At 40.1% G+C, this 20361-nt stretch overlaps 2 protein-coding genes and 1 long non-coding RNA gene across 3 annotated transcripts; 1 reads left to right on the top strand and 2 right to left on the bottom strand.

Annotated features, from left to right (window-relative positions):
- Positions 1-1758: 1758 nt before the first annotated feature.
- On the bottom strand, positions 1759-20272 carry LOC134183574 (uncharacterized). Its single transcript, XR_009970527.1, has 4 exons — positions 19738-20272; positions 18426-18524; positions 9999-10140; positions 1759-2025 (listed from the first exon to the last, which is right to left on the bottom strand). It is a non-coding gene; the product is annotated as an uncharacterized LOC134183574 (long non-coding RNA).
- Positions 4337-6017, top strand: LOC134183352 (uncharacterized). Its single transcript, XM_062650854.1, has 2 exons — positions 4337-4942; positions 5535-6017. The coding sequence occupies exons 1-2, from the start codon at positions 4348-4350 to the stop codon at positions 5792-5794; spliced, it is 855 nt and encodes a 284-aa protein (XP_062506838.1). The 5' UTR covers positions 4337-4347; the 3' UTR covers positions 5795-6017.
- LOC134183573 (uncharacterized) lies at positions 7155-8909 on the bottom strand. The gene is made up of 4 exons (XM_062651158.1): positions 8477-8909; positions 8120-8307; positions 8002-8052; positions 7155-7381 (listed from the first exon to the last, which is right to left on the bottom strand). Exons 1-4 carry the CDS (start codon positions 8766-8768, stop codon positions 7280-7282), a joined length of 633 nt encoding a protein of 210 aa, XP_062507142.1. The 5' UTR covers positions 8769-8909; the 3' UTR covers positions 7155-7279.
- Positions 20273-20361: the final 89 nt, after the last annotated feature.

Raw genomic sequence — 20361 nt, 5'->3', positions numbered from 1 at the left:
AGACATTCTCCATTAGGTAAACTAAAGGACTGGACCCAGATTACATTTCCATCACATGGTTTGCAATCTCAGAAAAAGATGACAAAACTTGTGTCATCACTTGGCCTTGTGAATGGAATTGAAAGCGTTTTTTGCGTCAGTCACTACCCAGACCTTGTTTTCCTCCAGCAGCAAAAGGACATGGTGGACAAGGAGGTCTGCGCCTCCCTTGGTTGCTACCACATGTTGAATTGGTGAAAAATACTCAGAAAGTTGGTCTTTCAGCTGTAAGTAGATGGACTTGGCAGTAATCCGCCTCAGGACTTCGCCAATTGCAATGGGCCTCACATCACCATTAGGCTTGGGTAGGGCTACTAAGCAGGCAGACGACAGCAATGTTGAGGTTGATTTTGAAATTTCTCCTGATGCAATGCAGGAGCACACAGTAAGCAAATATTGGATCAACAATTGCTGCATCACACACCAGAACTCGTAAATGCTCATATCGCCAACCAGAAGAGCTGCAGCCAGAGCCTCTCGGTGACTTTTGTATGCTGTGCAGGAAAAGCTGCATGGTTTCTTCGTTCAAGTTTGCTTCAGGCAGAGCAGGCGATCTCTTTGGGTGTTTGCTTGCTAGTTTCTCTGCAGTTTCCTCTGTGGCTGGTGCTAACCCTGAACTTGTCAGAATACGAGATGCCCTGGACAGTTCCCCACACTTGATCAATTTCACAGCCGCTCTCTTGACTTGGTCTCAACCACAGACTGATTTGCTTATCACCGCAGAACTGTCCAAGGAGAGTAGTTGTTGCCATTCAAACCGCAGGAACTGCTCATATGTGGCAACAATGACAGACGAACTTGCCCTGCCCCCTCTTTTGGGTGGCCCCAAAATCATCCTGGGCACGAGATGAAGCAGCTTCCACGCCCCTTCATTAGACGGATCCTCAAAGATTTTCTTGAGAGGCAATGTGCAGCAATCCAGTCTGTCTGTCTGTCTGACTATCTCTCTCTCTGTCTATCTGTCTGTCCGTCCGTCCGTCCGTCCGTCTGTCTGTCAGTCTGTCTGTCTTTCTGTCTTCCGTCTGTCTGTCTGCCTGTTGGCTGGCTGGCTGGCTGGTTGGCTGTCTGTCTGTCTGTCTTAATTCTCTATTGAATACATCATCAAAACTCTAAGTAAAACATCAATGACACTAAAAAAAACTAAACATAAACTACGAGTCTATGGGACCCAGCTGTACATGGCCCCTCAGTACAACAACTAATTAATTGAACAATAGCTATTGAATAATGTTCCAAACTATTGTTGCTAAAATGTGTCCGAGCTGCTTGATTTTCTCTCTAATTACTCGCGAATTAGACTTCTGCAGAGTAACCGAAATCATCTGCCTTCACAAGACCTTAGCTCTGTCCCATTCTTTTCCTCTTGTATCTCTGGATTAAAGTGTCAGTTTGCTCAAAAATTCTACTGTCTGTCTGTCTGTTTATTTGACTGTCTGCTAGCTTGTTTGCTTGTTAGTCTGGGTTTCTTGCTTGTCTTCTGTTTGTATGTTAACTGTCTGTCCACTGGCTTGCATACTTGTCTATTTGCCCAAACGTGCTCTTGTTTGCACCCTTTGTTTCCTATCAGTTGGTCAGTTGTCTTCGTCTTTTACGTGTTTCGAGGGATCACTTTCACACCAGACTTTCTTACAAGTACATTTGTTCTTGTTTATATAAAAAAATTGGGTATCTTAGAAGCAGAGAAGACATGATACGAAAACTAAACTGTCAAATTCATATATGAATGTACTTCTGTACAAAGTAAGTGTGAAGGAAAACACGTAGAAAATTGTACTCAAAGCAATTATTTGTAACACGACATGATTCAGTTTACTAATAATTGATATTCTAGCAGTCACATACACAATTGCAAACTAAACAATTCTCTTTGTCTAGCAGAAATTGTAAATCAAACATAAACCATGTAGCCGTTGCTCTTGTCCAAAGAACTCTTAACCGACAGCAAGTACAAGTTTCCTCGATTAGTTGAAAGAATGGTGAAGTCGCCTAGGTAGGAATTAACGCAATTAGCAGTCTAAATGCTTGTTTCTATTGCATTAAAATCATTCTTAATGTGTGTTTAGTGCAATATTAGAAAAAGGACTACCATAAAATATTAATTACTAATATTGTACACATTCTATAAACAATCTATTTGTTTTTTGACAGATCTAAATGGTCGACGATGTCTACGTACAGTTTTTGCTGGATTAAATTGATTATTTTTAATGTCTAGTTTATGTTATGTAAGGAGCATTTCTAAAGAACGAAAAAATTGCTAGTTTTATAATATAATAAAATAAAATTGTTTATGTTTATATTAAGTCTTGTTTGTTGTCATATCATTGATTCGAGTACAGCCAGCTACTTCATACAGAATTACTTGATTTCTTTCTTTATTATTAATTGCACTGTACAATGACGGTGTACAACTATCTAACAAACCTACTGACTTAATAGGTGTTATCTAAACTGTGTCCATAATCATAACACTGTGTGGTCCATTCCTGTCTTAGCTAGTGTTTCTACACCAGCAAAAATTTTTAGTGAACTCTAGCAAACTCCGCAGTTGCATCTCTGCACCCAAACTAAAGACAGTACATAGAAGACACAATTAGAAACGAGAAACCGATATTGAAACAACAGAAGATCGGAACATGAAACGATTGGAACCTGACTGGAACCTTTTATTAACAAGAAGACATAAACGTTAATCTAGAACTGAGAACCTATATTGAAGAAAAACGCTACAATGGAAACTGGAATGAGCCACTAGAGACCATTAATGCAAACATAAATGGTTGTCTGTGTTTCTTTGTATTTGGTTGAATTTGATTTGATATATACAAGCAAATGATACATACATCATTATCTTTAGCTTGTGAAGTTGGCTATTGCGTGATTATTTTCTAGAGAGAGAGGCAATCAGATACCTAGTGTTGTACATAGACGTCAGATATATGATTATACTTCATATCCTAGAAATTTGACAATTGCTTCCTTTTGACGCTCCTTCAGTTATTTAAAGCTGATCAACTGATCTGCTTCTGCAAACGGCTTTAATTCTTTTTGAAGACCAGAATTCCACCATACCGAGATTTCATCGCCGTCATAAACGTTGGTGACGTTTTTGTTTTGGTAGAGTACGATGAAACCTTTAGGACAAAACAAAACATCAAACCGTTTTCTACTAATCTATAATATGTAACTGCATGATAGACGACTCAGAATTGTTAGTCCATATTATGCATAAAACGTACATAGGCAACGTTAGTTGAAAGAGTCAGAGCTAGCAACAACCTTGACGTCATAATTATGGGAAGAGTAGCTAACTTAGCTATTGCACAATCGAATTGATGCGTAATTACACAAAGATAAGAACGATGCCCCTAGCAACTCGAAACTTAAGCTTATTTAAATATTCAAAAATTTGCAACTGATAAACATTAAGCCCCCTAGTGTCTTCCTTATCAATGTTAACTACTATTCTATATTCTTGATTGACCAAATTTTGCCGACCGCAACATAAAGAACACTAAAACCGTACAAAAATTGACAGCACTAATGTATTGCCTTTGCATATCGTTTAGCAAGGGAACGCGCCATGCTATCAGATTATTCAGAAAAGATTTTGTGTTTTCTTTCTTCATATTCTGCTCAACTTATGTGTCTAAAGGTGGTTAGTTAATTTCTTAGCGATCAAACAGTTGTAGCTAGTGAATGTACAAATTTTCGTACTGAAAATAGAAGAGTGAACAGACAGATTAAAATATAAATTTTATGCATATAGTATGCGTATCTTGGCAGCCCAACCACTAGTAAAAATCTTTCTTGGCGTTAAACGCTCAGTAGTACTGCTTCTTTTAGGAGCTGCAAGTGTATACTATAAATACATCTTAGCCTTACTTTCGTTGCACCACTTCGCTGCATTCTTGAGTATTTCTTTTAGTTGTCTGTTAGCGGATGTATTTTCCATTTTTCTTTTTTAGAAAAGTCGAAACGTCTACAGTTGAATGGTATAGTGAGCAGGTTAAACCTGAGTTGTTTTTGTCGACGAGTTTGAAATAAACGATTTTGGAGTAGGCCACCAAAGTCGTGTGATATCTTAATTAGACGATGATTAACTTTTGCGTTAGGTCCATATATGTACGTTATCGGTTATGTAAATCTGAATACCAAGCATTGACGCCAGGTCTAATAATTCCCACATACTAATTACTATAATGCTTTTAGAAAATAGTTATTTGAATAATCTAATTATCGAAATGTTAGATATGCTTCTTGAAAGACGTAAATCTTCATTACCGCTATAAGGCCATACGGTACAAAATGGGAAAAACGCTGAGTAAAGAAGAACAAGAACAGAAGGAAGTAAACGAACTGAGAACAAAAGTGATTAAACTATTTCAAGGCCAGCAGCTTCTGTTTGTTGGAACGATTGGTAGTGGAAAGTCGTCTTTCGTTAACACTGTAAATCACGCCCTCAATCTGGTAGACCCAAAAGTTCCCTATCAAGAATTGGCAAGAATAGGGGCAACCGATGCAGTTCATGGTACGATGACCTACCGCACGTACACCATGAAAAAAGGACTCTTTCAGTCGCTCAAAAGTCAAGTACCAGATCCTTCAAATGCTCCAAGACTTTTCGACATCGCTGGAGTTACCGAGCAGTTGCTACAGAAAGATAATTTTGATTTCAAACAGGTTCTAGTTTATCTCATACAAGGAAAAGTAAAGGAGCTTACTCAAATGATAAAGTTGTATAACAGCAAACAACAATTGCAAGAAATAGGGAAACAAGAAGAGGTAGAGGAAAATAAAGTGTGGATAATGGTTTGTGTAGTTTCGCTTTACGATCCATTTCCTCAACTGTTGCTCGAACAAGTAGCTAGCGCTGTACAGGAGTTGGAGCCTCAAAATGGAGGTAAGAATATGCATATTATGTCAAATTTTTACAAATTTTTGCAGCGATTAAGATAGAGTCTACATACGTTTTCAAATTGATTTTATCTACTGAAATACCATGCATTGAAAGCCGCTGGCTTTGCATGCAAGCATGCACTTACCGGGGTAAAATTAGATCGAATTTTGCTCACAACAAATTGATGAAAAATTTATTGCATTAAATATAGCGGCAATAGTGCTTTGTTCATGTCTACAACGTCAAGCTGGCTACTGCAATAGTTGAGTTAAATCCGATTCTAGGCAAATTGTGTCTTTTAATACTTGAAGTCGTCATTCACATCGATTGAAGCTGCAAAATCAGTGTTGAAAGATTTTCAGAATGTCCTTGGCTTAATTTTTGCTTGTTTAGTCGAGGCTACATACGCTAGCTCGTTTGAACAACTGCATGTGAGTATAGACTCTGCCAAAGAATACACGTCACTAAATTTAATAAATCAGTAAATAATAGCATAACACAAGAAAGTACATGCAGGTCACCTGATACTATTTAGTGCTGTTGATAGCTGCAAACTGCAATTGAGACTATTCGTTGTTTGTAAACTGTCTTTTAGGAACGAGTGTGTTTGTGGTTTTAACTAAAGGTGACAGGTTGGACAGTGTAGACCGGTCGACTAGAGTAAAAAATTTCAGCAAAAGATGTCAAACAGTTCTAAACATTATGGAAAAACGAATATTTGAAGTTAACAACTACCTACCCTCAGAACTGAAGATTGACGCAACAACGACGAAAAACTTAGAAAAAGAAAAAAGTGTCGTGGCTGCTCTCAATTTCATGCTTCAGCCTGCTTTCATTCCAGATTCGCAAAAGTGACAGAAAGTTAGGCCAAATAGTAACTGTGCCAGAAACCTTTAAAGCGCTGCATTAGTTAGCTGTCTGCCAGACATTATGATGTTTGCATAGTGAGTTATCAATCAAGACACTATTGCTTATGCATTTAGATATACATTATATAATGAGACCGCACCAAGTGCGGTCATTCATGTCCATATCATAATCACAAACTGTATATACGCTTCTAGTGCAGAGAAATGAAGGATACTCCCGGTGGTATAGATTTACTACGTTAATGTCTTTTCAAGTTGTACTTGAACCTCGCTAGTTAGACTAGGGAAATAGATGTCTGGGAGGCCAGAAATAGCCGTGGTACCAGCACAAAGCTGAACATTCTAAAGCAATATAACGACAGAAGAGTCCCAGATCTATCTCGGTCATCTACTAATCGCCATCACTCGTTCGCTGTCAAACAGCTGCAATTTGACATAGCAGCTGACCCCCTCTAAATACAGTCCCATAATTCGAATAGCAAGTACAGTAGGTAGACCAGCATCTGCTGTAACGCTGTGGCGGCTGTAGAACTGCATGGAAACTATTTGATCCTATAGTATCGGTCACGCAGTACCCTAGCTTGAGATCGTTTGCTATTGTTCTTGTATGCTTGCAATCTCGTTTCTACAACTCTAACTGAGACGTAATTCATGTATATCGATAGGCTTATCTTACGCGTTTAGAGTTGGTGGTTTGGCCTGGCCTTGCTAGCGTCAACTTTTGCAGACGGCGAGAAGACGGTATGATGACTCATGACACATAATTTCGGGCAAGTGATCTCGAACGATTCTCTCTTCGTGAAGAAGTACATTTCAGGCGTAACACTACAGTCCTTTCTGCTAGCGAATTGCTACACCTAGAGAGTTGCTAAAGCGGAACCTGTGTTAACAAGTTAATTAATAGCCTATTTGGATGAGGCAAAGAACTATTTATTCTATTCTAAGACTCTGGTGCGTAGTAAACAGACTAAACAAAATTCAAACTATACTGCCAATCATAGTTAGGCTGGTACTCACTAATTTTTTTCTGATCGTCCTTGAGAACAAGCTTTACTTAATTAAAAATATAGATAACTCTCTAATGAATTTTTTACTTGTCTATAAGGTTTATTGTCCTTTAATTTCTTTTTTTATTACTTTTGCTTCTCTGCCCGTTCGCTCCTTCTTTCGCCTAGCTACGTTTGTTAGAGATCATACTCACATCACACAGTCTGACCTCTCTTTTTTATGTTCTGTCGCTTTCAGCAAATTAAAATTCATTGTAAGCCGTAGACATAAACCAAATTATGATTTTCTTTAGTGAGTCTGTTTGAGTTCAAATTCAAACGCACAATTTAAACACAAAATTGGACATCAAAATAATAATTTTATTGGACAAGCACTTGACAATCTATATATAGGACTACATGATTCACTCCGCAGTGAACTACCTTGAATTGGCACTGCTAAATGTACTGCAAATTAGAAGATATCAGCACATTCCTTGACAAAGTATATAAAGTTTCTTAACACAAGAAAAGCAGCCTTCTTGCTTCTTCGAAGCAGAGCTTGTCTGTAACAAAGGGGTCGTCACCTATTAACAAAATAGACATACACCATGTAACATATACTCTTTTTCTACAGTAAGATAATATTTCTATCCAACATCAGCTGCAAACTCTACTTCATGTACACGTATTCAAATTTAGTGATGGTATCTACTGATTTTACCTACTGTGCAACTACACTCTACAATGATCACAAATATCGTTTACTGCCTTGATAAACAAATAATAAAGTGCAATTCCTGCTAGGGCAAGTTAGGCAGTCATATAAACAGTCTAAACCAGTACATGTAATAAGTGACGAGCCCATGACAGCTATTACATTAAAAATAATGTTTAGTGTGTCTTGGAAATCTGGTCATGACATTAAACATGTTTGAGATTGTGAATAATTAACAATATTTACATAAAATTGACACTTGCCAATTTTATCTGTAAATGTAACTAACTTTGATTAGATATAGTATATGCTGTACAGCTAACTTTGTTTCTATGACCAAGGGCGGCTGAGCGAGTAGAACGTTGGGGCAGCGGGGGCGGGGCATAAAACATCATGAAATTTCAGTAAGCATTGCCCCCCTCTGCCCCCCAACTCCGTCGCCGCCACTTGTATCTACTCATATTGAACACAAAAGCTTGAATTGCATACATGGGTTGGTCCTTCTGATTCACATAACGTTGGTTGTCGAGTGACTAGTGTCTAGCAACAAAGAAGAAACAGCTACATTGCAGCACACACGTAAGACTGACAAACTGTCTGTTTATACGTCACAGCCTAGAAATTTGAGAATTGCTTGCTTCTGACAATCATTTGGTTCCGTTTTGAAGCTGATTAACTGATTTACATCTACAAACCTCTTCAGTTGCTTTTGTGGACCAGGATCCCACAATGACTGGATGTCATCACGATCATACAGGCCAACGACATCTTTACTGTGATACAGTACAACAAATGCTGAAACATTGAACGCCAAACCGTTACCAAATCGAATATGTGTAAATGCTTATTAATGAATCAGCCTAGTAGAATGGTTTGCATATTAAAAGCCTGTATCGTGAATAAACTCGACATTTCAATGCTTGGAAGTTCAACTAGACTATGAGTTTTATCACGAACTTCTGACCTCGTTCTGTGTGCCATTCTCCATTGTCTGAGCAAATGTGTTTGACTTCCTGGTACATGCTACAGCTATCACCTTCGATGTACACAAGAGAGCGGGATGTACGCGGCATCACCAAAAAGCACTTGGCATAACTAAAATCTAAATTCGCCCGTAACAACTCGTTTCCGAGATACAGTTGACCGTTTGTGGTTTTGTATGTCGGGACAAAACCAGCCAACGTGTTGTTGAAGGCTTCCAGAGCATCCATGTTTGAGCCAACTAATATAATTGATACGCCATTGCAATTCATCATGAGATCACTAGTCTAGCAACTTGATCCAACTAATGTTATGAGATAAGGCACTTGACCTTTACGCGTGGCTGGCAATGCGCCGATCTTGTGGTAATTACAATCACTATTCAAGCCTCCCGTGACGACACATTAGCGCACTCCCACCAAAATTGATTGTAAACCTAGATACGTAGCTCCACCTCTGTACAAAGTATCTGGAATAGCCTTTCACAGGCGCTCCTTTCCAAACCGACCCAATCCGTGCCAGAAAGTTGAGCTTTCCTCCATTCACACAACGTTCAGAAAAGCGAACCGGCTCACTGACTGGGTGTGTCTATTGCTACGCTATTGTATTAGCTATAGCTACGTACGGTAACGTGTACATTAGAAACGCTCGCTCTATAGTTGCGAAGGACTGTACAGCCATTAGGCAAATAATTACGTTTGTTGTTCAACATATATAGATCGCACAAAAGCTAGGGGTAGCAACTTAATATCCTATAGGGAATACAGTCTTCAAATTCCTCATTTCCTTGAGGGTACATAGAACGAGTGGCGGAGCTTTGGGAGGCCTGGTAGGGGCATGTCACGTGCCTCCTAAATTTTAGTTTTTAACTTTGTAGCGTTGGCTTTTGGACGTGCGATATGTCGAGGTCTTGTTTGTCTGGCCAACTAGGAAGTCTATTTATCTGCAATAGTTTGAAAATACACCTATATCCCACTTTAGGACGTTGTTCTTTACTAGATTAAGTCATCTGTTAATAACCTAATTGGGTAACATTAGTATATTAGTGTCTTTGTAAGTCTATGTCATTCTAGTATATCTGGTCACTCAACAGCTTCTCAAAGTATTCCGTAGTCGCATTTGTAATGATTTCTTAATCACAGCTCTAGTAATTAAAGTAGAGGGAGGACATGAGCACGTCTTCACGTGCTCCTACAGTTCCACGGTTAGGTTTCTGTTGTAGTAACAGTTATATATTTGAAAACTGCTTTCAATTTAGAAACATTACCAGCAATTAAACAGCATGCATGAGCTAAGAAAGTCTTTTGCATACAATCATGATACACATTACAGAGCCATGACTGAAAACTGTAGGTCTATGGCCCAAGCAAAACGTTAAAACCAATGTAAATACTCCAGCTATGACAATAGCCTTAGACTTGCCCTACTATAATGTAATGTTAGTTAAAGCAGCAATACATTTTTGAAAGCTGCTTCTGTTGCTCAACCCAGTTTCATGCTCTCACCTTCCAAATGTCCTCTAACGGTTCTTCTTCGTTCAGTTGATCGGTATATTGCTGTTGACTTCTGTTCTTTCACATTGTGGAAAGCTTCCTCAGGTGTTCATCGTTGACATGCTTCATTACATGTCATTTTGAAACACAGATCCTGCAGACAAAGAGGTTCAAATCGTTCTATTTGACACTGCCTCTCTGAAGAATTGGTGGCAAACCAGTAAACAACTCGGTCAGAGTCACCCCTAAACTGTAGACATCAGCCTCGCGTGTGCTGCAAGCTGAGCCACCATCACTACGACGAACTCTCTCAGGTGCACAATAGTCAGCATCCAGTGCACTCAGAGAAGCGATGCTATTGACCATGTGACTTGCACCAAGAGGTGCAATAATAGAGGTCCGTCTAACTCCTCCACCGGAAGTGGGTGAGGTAAGAACAAGCTTTCTAAAGCTTTTACCAATTATTAAATACAAGCTCACCATCCCTTCTTCGCATGGGCAGATAAGATATGAATATTAATACTGGTTACAGATAACTGAACTTTTACTTATGAAAATTTAGTGCTCAGTCAGACTTGAAACTATGACATACATACAGTATGTAGGTGTTTTGTTTACAGTAGTTAGTTTGCCTAATTTTTGGGTATTGCTGATTGATTTGAATTAGTGATCTTAATGGCTAAAGAGACATGACCGTAATTCTCTCACAACAGACAATTTAACATTGTGGACTTGTTTTGCTTGTCTGATCATTGACTATTCATCATGTATACCACTTAGAGACAATTGTATTTCACTGAATAAACTCAAGATCTACACTTACAACATGTGTATATAGTACAAATGCTTCTTTGAATTCGAGTAATATATAATTGGCAAGTGGGAAGATACACAAACACACACACACACACACACACACACACACACACACACACACACACACACACACACCTGGACCTAGACCTGGAAGTAGGCCGTGATGATGATGATGCCTTCCGTCTTGTGGCCTCTGGCCACTAAGACGGCCTGAACTAATGACTGAATGTTCCTCTGTTAAATCAAAATGCATCACACTTGTGACGTGCTATGTCTTGAGGTCTTCTGAAGGATTTAGCACAAGTGTTGCAGACATACAAAGCTATTTGTTGCTCAGCATTGAACGTCACATTGTAAAGGTTTAATAGTGCAGGCGTTACTCCATAAGGAGCGATCTCTGGCTATCTTAAACCAGTTCTTTTCATCAATGTGGAAGCGTTTCATGTCCGACTTAACTTTGTGTGCCAATGCAGTTTTGGTCCAGCCAAAAAGACTTTTCTTTGGGATTCATTCGTCTGTCATTCTTGCCAAGTGTCCAAGCCATCCTAGTCTTCACACACACACACACACACGCACGCACGCACGCACGCACGCACGCACGCACGCACGCACGCACGCACGCACGCACACACACACACACACACACACACACACACAATGATTATACTATGAGGGTACAGAAGATGCAGGCCAATAAACATCAAGTCTATACTGGTCGAGGTCTGTCTGGACAAAACGCTGGTGATTATAGAGACCGTGTTGTTTGAAAGTCTGATGTCAAACTGACATGGAATCCTTGAGGCGGTAGAATAACAACGTTGGTGACTAATCAAACCTCCATTGTTAAATACTTAAAATGAACAGTCAGCGTGGTTACATTGCAGAAGAGTCACGGTTTTTACAAGTCGTTGCTCACACCGTCGTTTTCTGTCGTCCCTGAGGCTCTTCTCTTTGCCTTCTGTTTCCTTGTTGAAATGCTCTGTGCTATGTTGGATGAGGGAGCGCCAAGAGTCGCGCTCTCTCAGCTTCCTCCTTCCAGGATTCCAACAAATTACACTGTTTGAGGTCACCAGATACAACATCATTCCAATGACGCTTCTACCAACATTGCACTTGCAACCAATAGGAGCAGACACAAGAACTGCTTGGGTAAGCAATCATTGGACATCCTTGAGAGATGTCCAAGAAAACAAAGACGGTGTTGTAAGAGAATCAACAAGATCCTTTCCTGTTTGGCCATCTTGCGTATCGTAGTGTGACGCTTCTGCTGCCTGACTGAGATCCCCAATATAATTCAAAGGCAACGAATCAAAAAGGACTCAAAATAACAAACATGAGACTTAAGAAGGACAGTGCACTCAAGACCATACAGCAAGGTTGGAAGCATCACACTGTTCAAAAGACGAAGCTTGGTGCTGGTCTTGATCTTACATTGATACCACAAGATCCGAGAAGTGACTGGAAGGCAAGTGAAGCTTAGCAGATTCTGGAACAAGTCTCTGTATCCGATCCACAATCATTTTGAACAATGCTGTCCAAGTACTGGAAATAAGAGACCTCTTCAATAAGATCATCCCCTGGCACAAGGTGGATGAGTACAGGAGTTTGAATGTGTGAGCACTCAGATGGTAGATCTGCTAAGGTTTTCGTCTTTTTGCAACTAATAGCAAGACTCAGTTTCTTACAGCAGTTTGATAGGAAATCCAGCATTATGGTGAGGTCAACCCAATTGTCAGAAAGAGGAGCCATATCGTCGGCATACTCCATATCAGTCACCAAAGATTCATATCTCAGGGTCTTCCTCTTCCCAACTAGATCAGCATCATGAAGGTAGGCTACTTTAATGCCCATTCCTCGTGACCTGTGCTCGTCCAGAGCCATGTGAATGGCAATGTCAAAGTAGAGATTGAATAAGGCAAGTGCCAACACACAGCCTTGCCAGACACCGTCGGTGACAGGGAACTCGTCGGATACCTTCCCATAAGCCTTTACTGCCGCACTGGATTCTCGTGTAAGGCACAAATAATGGCCAGAACTTGGGAGGCAACTGATGAGTAATGAAAGATGTGCCAAAGAGCATCGTGGTTGACCAAATTATGACTTTTTAAAATCAATGAAACAAGCATAGACGAGATGGTGATATTCTCGTGCGGCAATAGTCGAAGAGAAAAAAGTTGGTCGGCACAGCTTCTATCGTGACGAAAACCACACTGGCTTGCACGGAGTTGTTCTGCTCTAGGCTTGAGCTAATTTAGGATAGCTTTGGCAAGCACACACACACACACACACACACACACACACACACACACACACACACGCATGCGCACACACACACACACACACACACACACACACACACGCATGCGCACACACACACACACACACACACACACACACACACACACACACACACACACACACAACATGCATTTATTGATACTGATACTTTCACAAGGGAATAAGTTTGCAGTAAACTACAGACTAAGATTACAATGAAATTTAAAGTACATGAACGTTCTAGATATTATAAAAAGATAATTTGCAAAAGATTTTTGTCAGGAAACTAATACAAGACAATGAATGAGTTGTAAGGAGACGTCACAACAAAGCAAAATCTAGGAAAGAAAAATCAAGTTCTGATGTGCTCTATAGACTGCGTTCTTCTACCACATATATATGCTCTCGCTGGGCTAGGGAAAACAAATAAAATGAAAGAAATTAGATTGAAGAAATTTATGGGAGACAGTATATAATGAAGAGTTGACGTCTCAATCCAAATACAGTAAATAATAAATAGTGAGAGAATAAAATATAACATTGTTAGACAAGAGACAAGATTAGTACAATAGGTAAGCAGACACTTAATTCATTCACAGATATGGAGACAGTGGGAGTACATATCTTTGTTTACCATGTATTAGTTTGGAGTGGGTAAAGACCGCTAATGGGTTATCCTGTGAACAACGGATATTGATTGTTATCGCCATGGGCAGGTTCCACTGAAGTGCATTATCATGATTCAGATATCTGTTGCATCAGCAGATTCAGCTTTAGACTCCAACACAGTCTCACAATCAATTCTTGATTTGAAAGAATGACTATATTAGTCGAACCTAAAAATAATGCTTTACCTGGACGATTTCAGCAAGGCAGAACTGTTAGCACGAGGGTTAGATTTCAAGAGACTCATCTCCATGATTTTGATGATGCTGTGCACAAGCTGCACTCTCGTTTACATGGAAGGTCATCGCTCTAGTCTATGTCTGTCTATATGAAAATGAGACACATTCTGTACACACAAAAAGAGAGAATGGTAGATATCTACTGAACGAGGTAATAGATTAATGATCAAACTAAACATTTTAATAGTCTGATTAGACAATATTACACGCTAAACTTGCACTGGAGTAGCTGCATGGGCTTCCAACATAAAGAAGCAGCCATCCATGATATAGGATTTGTATATAGATGGCAGCACCAAGAACTAAGGTCATGCCGCTATTGACCGACGCCTCTGAGTTAAAGAGTAGAGTTTATTACATTGCTTAAACTTTACGCTAACAGTTCTACTGATTTGTCATGTGCAAATTTCAATTTTTGATGGTCTTTTACAGCCTACGTCACACTGCACTAAAATAAAGGTGTCAGTCAGTGAGCGTCTTTTATGACGAAGCCATAGTGACATGTGGTCCCCAAACAGAACTGAAGCTGTCTTTGCAGACGCAAATCAGTTGAATAACTTAAAGGGGAACTCCCATGAAAATAGAAGTAACGTTCTCATGATAGTAATAAGTGGCCTGACTCTATTGGTACCTTTCTTTCTTAATAGAACTCTTTCTGAACGGAGAAATTGAGCTTCCAACGTGGGGGCGTAACCCTATGGTAGTCGCCATTTTGAGATGATGACGTACGAATATCTTACCGATTGCGCATGTGTTGTCATCAGAGTATATGGCGTAGCTTGCGTACAGTTTTGAGCCCGAATGTGATGACGCTGAGAGCAGTTCGAGTTCGGGAAACTCTCATGAAATTGATTCGGACACAGGGGACGGAATCCCCGAGCGCTTTACCACGCATCATCATAGACGGCTCACAGCCAAGGACGTTCTTAGTGAGCATCCAAGATACTGTGTTATTAGATGCTACATCCTTTCAAATTCTGACTGACCCTCAATATATCCTCGCTACACAGAGCAACATACGCGAGTAAGATATTGCTACGTCATCATTTCAAAATGGCGACTGCCATAAGGTTACGCCCCCATGTTCGAAGCTCAATTTCTCCGTTCAGAAAGAGTTGTATTAAGAAAGAAAGGTACCAATAGAGTCAGGGCACTTGGTACTATCATGAGAACGTTACTTGTAATTTCGTGGGAGTTCCCCTTTAAACAACTGACAGATTGCAGCAACAAGCAACTTTTAAATTTCTACACGTATGTATACAACCAGATGTTGTATAGCTGCCCTGCATCTTCTTGCATCAATCATTCAAGTCAATCATTCATGAGAAGAAACGCTGTATGCAGCAATCCTGTACAGTACTTGATCAACTTGGATATGATCATTGCAACAAGGCTGTTTCATACGCCTGTCTATGCCATTTCCATAGACTTGTTCATTGATTAATTAAGCTATGTAAGGGAAATTTTAGTTAATTAAATCATTGCATGAAATCAAAATTTAGTCACATGCAGTCAGCTCAAACTGGCAGACTTTAGCTTTGTTAGTGGCATATTTAGTTCCATTGAAAGATAGTCGTCCAAGTTTCCTCATGTACTCTTCATCCAGTACAATTGCCTTAGACAGTATTCTCAAGAAAACGAGAAACAAATATACACACAAACAAACTGACAAACATGTACAGCAAGTTTACCAACAGACAGACAAACAGGTTGGGGAAGAAGAGTTTGTCTTGAATTTGCTAAAAAGAACACGGCAGAAAGGAGTCTGGCTACGCGAGATTAGGCCAACACCTTTGCAACCTTGCATTAGATGACACACAGAGTTGAATGTTGTTATTGCAATTTTGTCATGTGCCTCGATTTAACAATCTTGGATAATGAATATCTTCTATGTCACTTAGGCCATCTGCTGACAATCATGACCAGTTGTCTAAATCAACACTTCAGAAGTCAATTCAATATCATGATAACGGGGATAAAGAGTGGCTTCACGCAACTTTCCCTGTCCATTTCGGTGCTTTTGGAAGGTCTTGCCTCCAACGTATCTCTGGTCTTATCTATGTTTGATCTTGGACACACACTTTTTGCAGACTTCCTCAACTCTAAGAAGACCATCAAGATATTGTCACTCAAGTTCCATCATTCCCTCGGTGGAAAATGCTACCTCTGTTTCCAAATCACAGCTAGCCTGGAACAAGGACTAATGAATAGCACATCCTGTTGAGAATATGCACTTTAGCAAACTGTGTTAGTTAGTTAGTAGAGTACATCGTCTCTAGTTATGATATGTTCTGAACATATGAAGTACAGTACTAGAATGTTCTTGGGCATGGGCCCTTGCTGTTTGTTCTCTCTGGTAATATAGCACGTGTATAGCCCCAATAGCGCTTAGTGCACTTCCACTGCATTGTTAACACTCAATCAGATGGCAACTGAACAGAAGACTGTCGTGATTATTCCTCTGAATAGCGCAAACTACGTCACATGGAAAGAACAGTGTCGTATGGCTCTAATGAGAGACGGGATGTAAAATATCGTGAATGGATCTGAGAACCCGCCTGCTGAGGACTCAGCTGATGGCGCAAAGCTCTTGGTACAAAAGGTTGAGCATTGGCCACTATTGTACTGTCTGTTGAGCCATCGCTCCTTACCCGATTGGTGATCCTGTGGATCCAGTCACCTTTTGGCAGAAGCTGGCAAACCAATTTCAAAAGAAAACATGGGCAAACAAGTTGGCACTAAGACGCTGATAATATTCACTGCAATTGAACGAAGGTAAGCCCGCGCAGCAGCACATTACAGCAATCACAGAAAATTCTTGATGCTCTGTCAGTGGTGGGGACCCAATTACTGAAGAGGACCAGGTAGTATATCTACTAGCCAGTTTACACGACTCTTACAATTTACTGGTGACAGCCCTCGAGGAAAACGCAGATGTTCCAAAGATGGATGTAGTAACAGAACTTTTGCTGCACGAGGAGCAGAAACTAAAGGATCAAGCGGGAGTTAGCAAAAATGAGAGAGCAAGGCCATCAAGGATAGGCTGAGGAGGAAAGGGCCAAAATGCCATAATTGTGGAAGGTTTGGCCATATAAGATGAAACTGTATTGAGTTGGCTGAAGCTGGAAAGGAGACAGAGGCTTCAAGCACAAGGCCAACAAAGTTGATATGAAACAACACCAGTTCAGACCATGAAGATGCTAGTTTTGTGATAAACCACATCCTGTCGGCTAGTACCAATAGTCGACTGAACAGCTGGACTGTGGACTCAGGAGCAACCAGTCATATGTGTGATGATCGTAAAACGTTTGCTGAGCTCTGTAACACGGAGCGGCCACAGGAAGTTACACTGGGAGATGGACATGAACTAGAAACGGTTGGGCAAGGAATCGTGAGACTGAAACTGAAATTGTCCAATGGAAAAATGAAGAAATGCAGATTGGATGATGTGCTGTATGTGCCAACGCTGTCCTACAACTTGATCAGTGTGTCAAAGGCAGCAGAAGCTGGAAAATCAGTTACATTTAGAGAGGGCAGATGCCAGATATTGAATGCAGGCAGGAATTTAATTGCTGTTGGAAGCAGGCAGGGAATCTGTACTATCTAGAGTCTCAGATAGATTGTCAACAGCCTAATGCAGCTGTGGATACAATCCAATGGACAAAAGAAGACATTTGGGTTCACAAAATCTGCAAAAGTTGACAAGTTGGTTGCTGGATTTGACTATGATACATCGATGAAAAACAGTTTCTGCGAGTCATGCGTGGAAGAAAAGCATCACAGCTAGGGTTCAATTTCCAACCAACAGAGGCGAGCGGTGCAAAGTGCTACTTGGTTTAGTGCCCAGTGACCTGTGCAGAAAGATGAACAAGAAGTCTTCTCTCTTCTCGTCTCTCTTCTATTCTCTCCAGTTAATTGTTACTGTTACAACACTTTCACCAATATTCTCTCTCGTTGCTTCATTGTTTTGCTGTAACCTACATGCATTGGCCTTATTGTTCTTTCTAATTAAACTTGCACAGTTCACTCAACTACATTGACTAATGAAAGCTGCTAAAGCACTACAGTGCAAACAATCCGTGAGCCATAGCTACACAGATTAAATGTAATTAGTCAGAGGCAATTAGAAGAGTGTGAGAAAGAGACTGAAATCTGGTCATGTATTTGTCTCAATCAGTGATCACGTGTTACCCCATTGCCTAGCAGTCGGTAGGTCATACCTACATACATACCAAATCATGTTACTATACCTAGTGTTTTCCACATTGGTAATAAACCAAGTGACAATTATTCTAGCCTTAAAAACTACACTAATTTTCATACAACACAACACAGTCTACCTTCATCAATGAACACGGTGCTGCTACTGTAACACCCAGTTACATCATTTCTCAATTCACAAAATTAAAACACAAATATTGTCACAAGCAAACACACTCACATCATCCACTAAGTCTTTGTTACATCCGGATGACAATAATTTCTCCACAGTTGTCAAATGACCATTCTGACAAGCTAAATGCAGAGCTGCCTGTCCATTCTACCATTGATAAGAGACATCACATGTTATTATCAGTGAGTACATTATGAATACATGCATCTACAAGTATGAACACCAACTGACTATAAAAATAGCACATCAACCTCTCATCCAACTCACCTCTGTCCTTCATTAAACTTAACCAAACACAATTCCTCACAATACAATGTAACCTCATTACACTAAACACTTGACATCACAACATGCAAACAACCAGACCAGCAGCCACGTAAGTAGATAGTCTAACTGTCCACAATCGGAAAGCTGTCAATTAAAGGGGAACTCTCACCAAAAACAACTATCTCTCAGATGAAAGCTGTCACTTCATGACACAACCCTTTGCAACCGTTTACTGCAGAAGTTTACCGTAACAAAGAAATAAAGCATTGAAATTACCTGCGTAGGCGTGTTTAGTACCCGTATGTGGCATGGGCATACCTCTGATTGTTGGTTAGCAAGGAAGACCGATACCTGTGCACATTTCAAGGTAAGGATTGTGAGACATATGGTGTCAAGTTGTGATTAAAGCAAACTGGGACCCCAAAGTTATCACGCAAGTATCGACTGTGGCAATACAACCTCAGAAGGAGGCCCTTCTTAGATTAGTTCATAGATCATGTCTCGCTGAATTTTGGGTGCATTAGGAGCACTTGGTACGGTTAAACCTAAAGTAGTTACTTCGAGAGAGTAAGACTTTGTGTACATATGGGAATCGTCGGAACAACTCGTTGCCGATTCTCTGCTGCTGTGGCCGTCTGGACAGTAGGTTTCCTGCAGGAAGATACCAGGCCTTGTACCTTTCTTTCAACAAGTTTTAGTATTTGATGAGAGTTCTCCTTTAAGTGTGGTGAGCAACACTACAGTAGTGGGTAGGTGGGCAAACAGATTGCTATGGAAACTACATCATCAATCATATCAACCATGCTAAACCACAAATCTCATATTTTCATTTAAAAATAACTCACTAACAACCCACTCTCACAATATTTTGTAATTTCAACAAAATATCGAAACTATCTATTCATTCTAACTGGGACTGTTAGCATCTTCCTGTAGCATATACATTCAACTGTTCAATCAGACAGGCAGAAATACAATGAGCATCCATTAATATTTCTATTCATTTTAACCACAGGAAAGAGATGCCATTACCATTACTAACTAAACTCATTTATTTAAACACAACAAACTGCATTAAAATTTGCGCTCTTACCCCATCATCATTGTAGTTCACGTTTGCTTTATGTTGTAGTCTAGCAGCTAGTCTACCAATTCGATTGACGAATCAGGACATGCTACTTGCAACGCTGATGGAAGACCAGACGCACCACCATAGTCTCCCCAAGAAATACACAAATTGGCTACTAGAGTCAATGAAGCTTCTCCAGTGTAGGTCACGTGATATGTGTACAGGGCGTGACCATATAAAACAACAAAAAACGACAGCAAAACAAACGACGTAGGAGCGAACGAGACGAAACAATTCGTTCACTAATACGGGCCAAGCGAAATTAAAACGGCACTTCCAACCAACGCCACCTCAACATCGCAAATGATCGTCACTTTCTCATACATTTCCTCATTTAACAACGTCGAACCCGATCTCTCTAGTCTACAAACTAGATCTGTAAATTTACACATCAATCAATACTTACCTTCTCTTTTGCTACTACGTTCACATCTGCTCCTTTCTCAAGAGCCGCCGATGCTTTATTTACATCCTTTGCACACACGGCATTCACTTGAAGCCCCTGTATCCCTACGAACGCAGCGTAGAAACCTTCGTTCTCAGTATTTGCGCATGCGCTTAATCAGCTTATAATTATTAGCATCAAGC

Source organism: Corticium candelabrum, chromosome 8 (assembly GCF_963422355.1).
Source record: "Corticium candelabrum chromosome 8, ooCorCand1.1, whole genome shotgun sequence".
Classification (NCBI taxonomy): Eukaryota; Metazoa; Porifera; class Homoscleromorpha; order Homosclerophorida; family Plakinidae; genus Corticium; species Corticium candelabrum.
Note: the sequence above shows the minus strand (reverse complement) of the source record. Positions and strands in the feature narration are given on the sequence as shown.

Bases quoted from the DNA above. Each gene is read 5' to 3' on its own strand.
- LOC134183352 (XM_062650854.1), top strand. From the start codon at position 4,348: ATGGGAAAAACGCTGAGTAAAGAAGAACAAGAACAGAAGGAAGTAAAC. The intron at 4,943-5,534 runs GTAAGAATATGC...ACTGTCTTTTAG, and splicing joins GTTGGAGCCTCAAAATGGAG to GAACGAGTGTGTTTGTGGTT.
- LOC134183573 (XM_062651158.1), bottom strand. From the start codon at position 8,768: ATGATGAATTGCAATGGCGTATCAATTATATTAGTTGGCTCAAACATG. The intron at 8,308-8,476 runs GTCAGAAGTTCG...TCAATGTTTCAG, and splicing joins AGAATGGCACACAGAACGAG to CATTTGTTGTACTGTATCAC. The intron at 7,382-8,001 runs GTATGCAATTCA...TTTTGTTAATAG, and splicing joins AATCAGAAGGACCAACCCAT to GTGACGACCCCTTTGTTACA.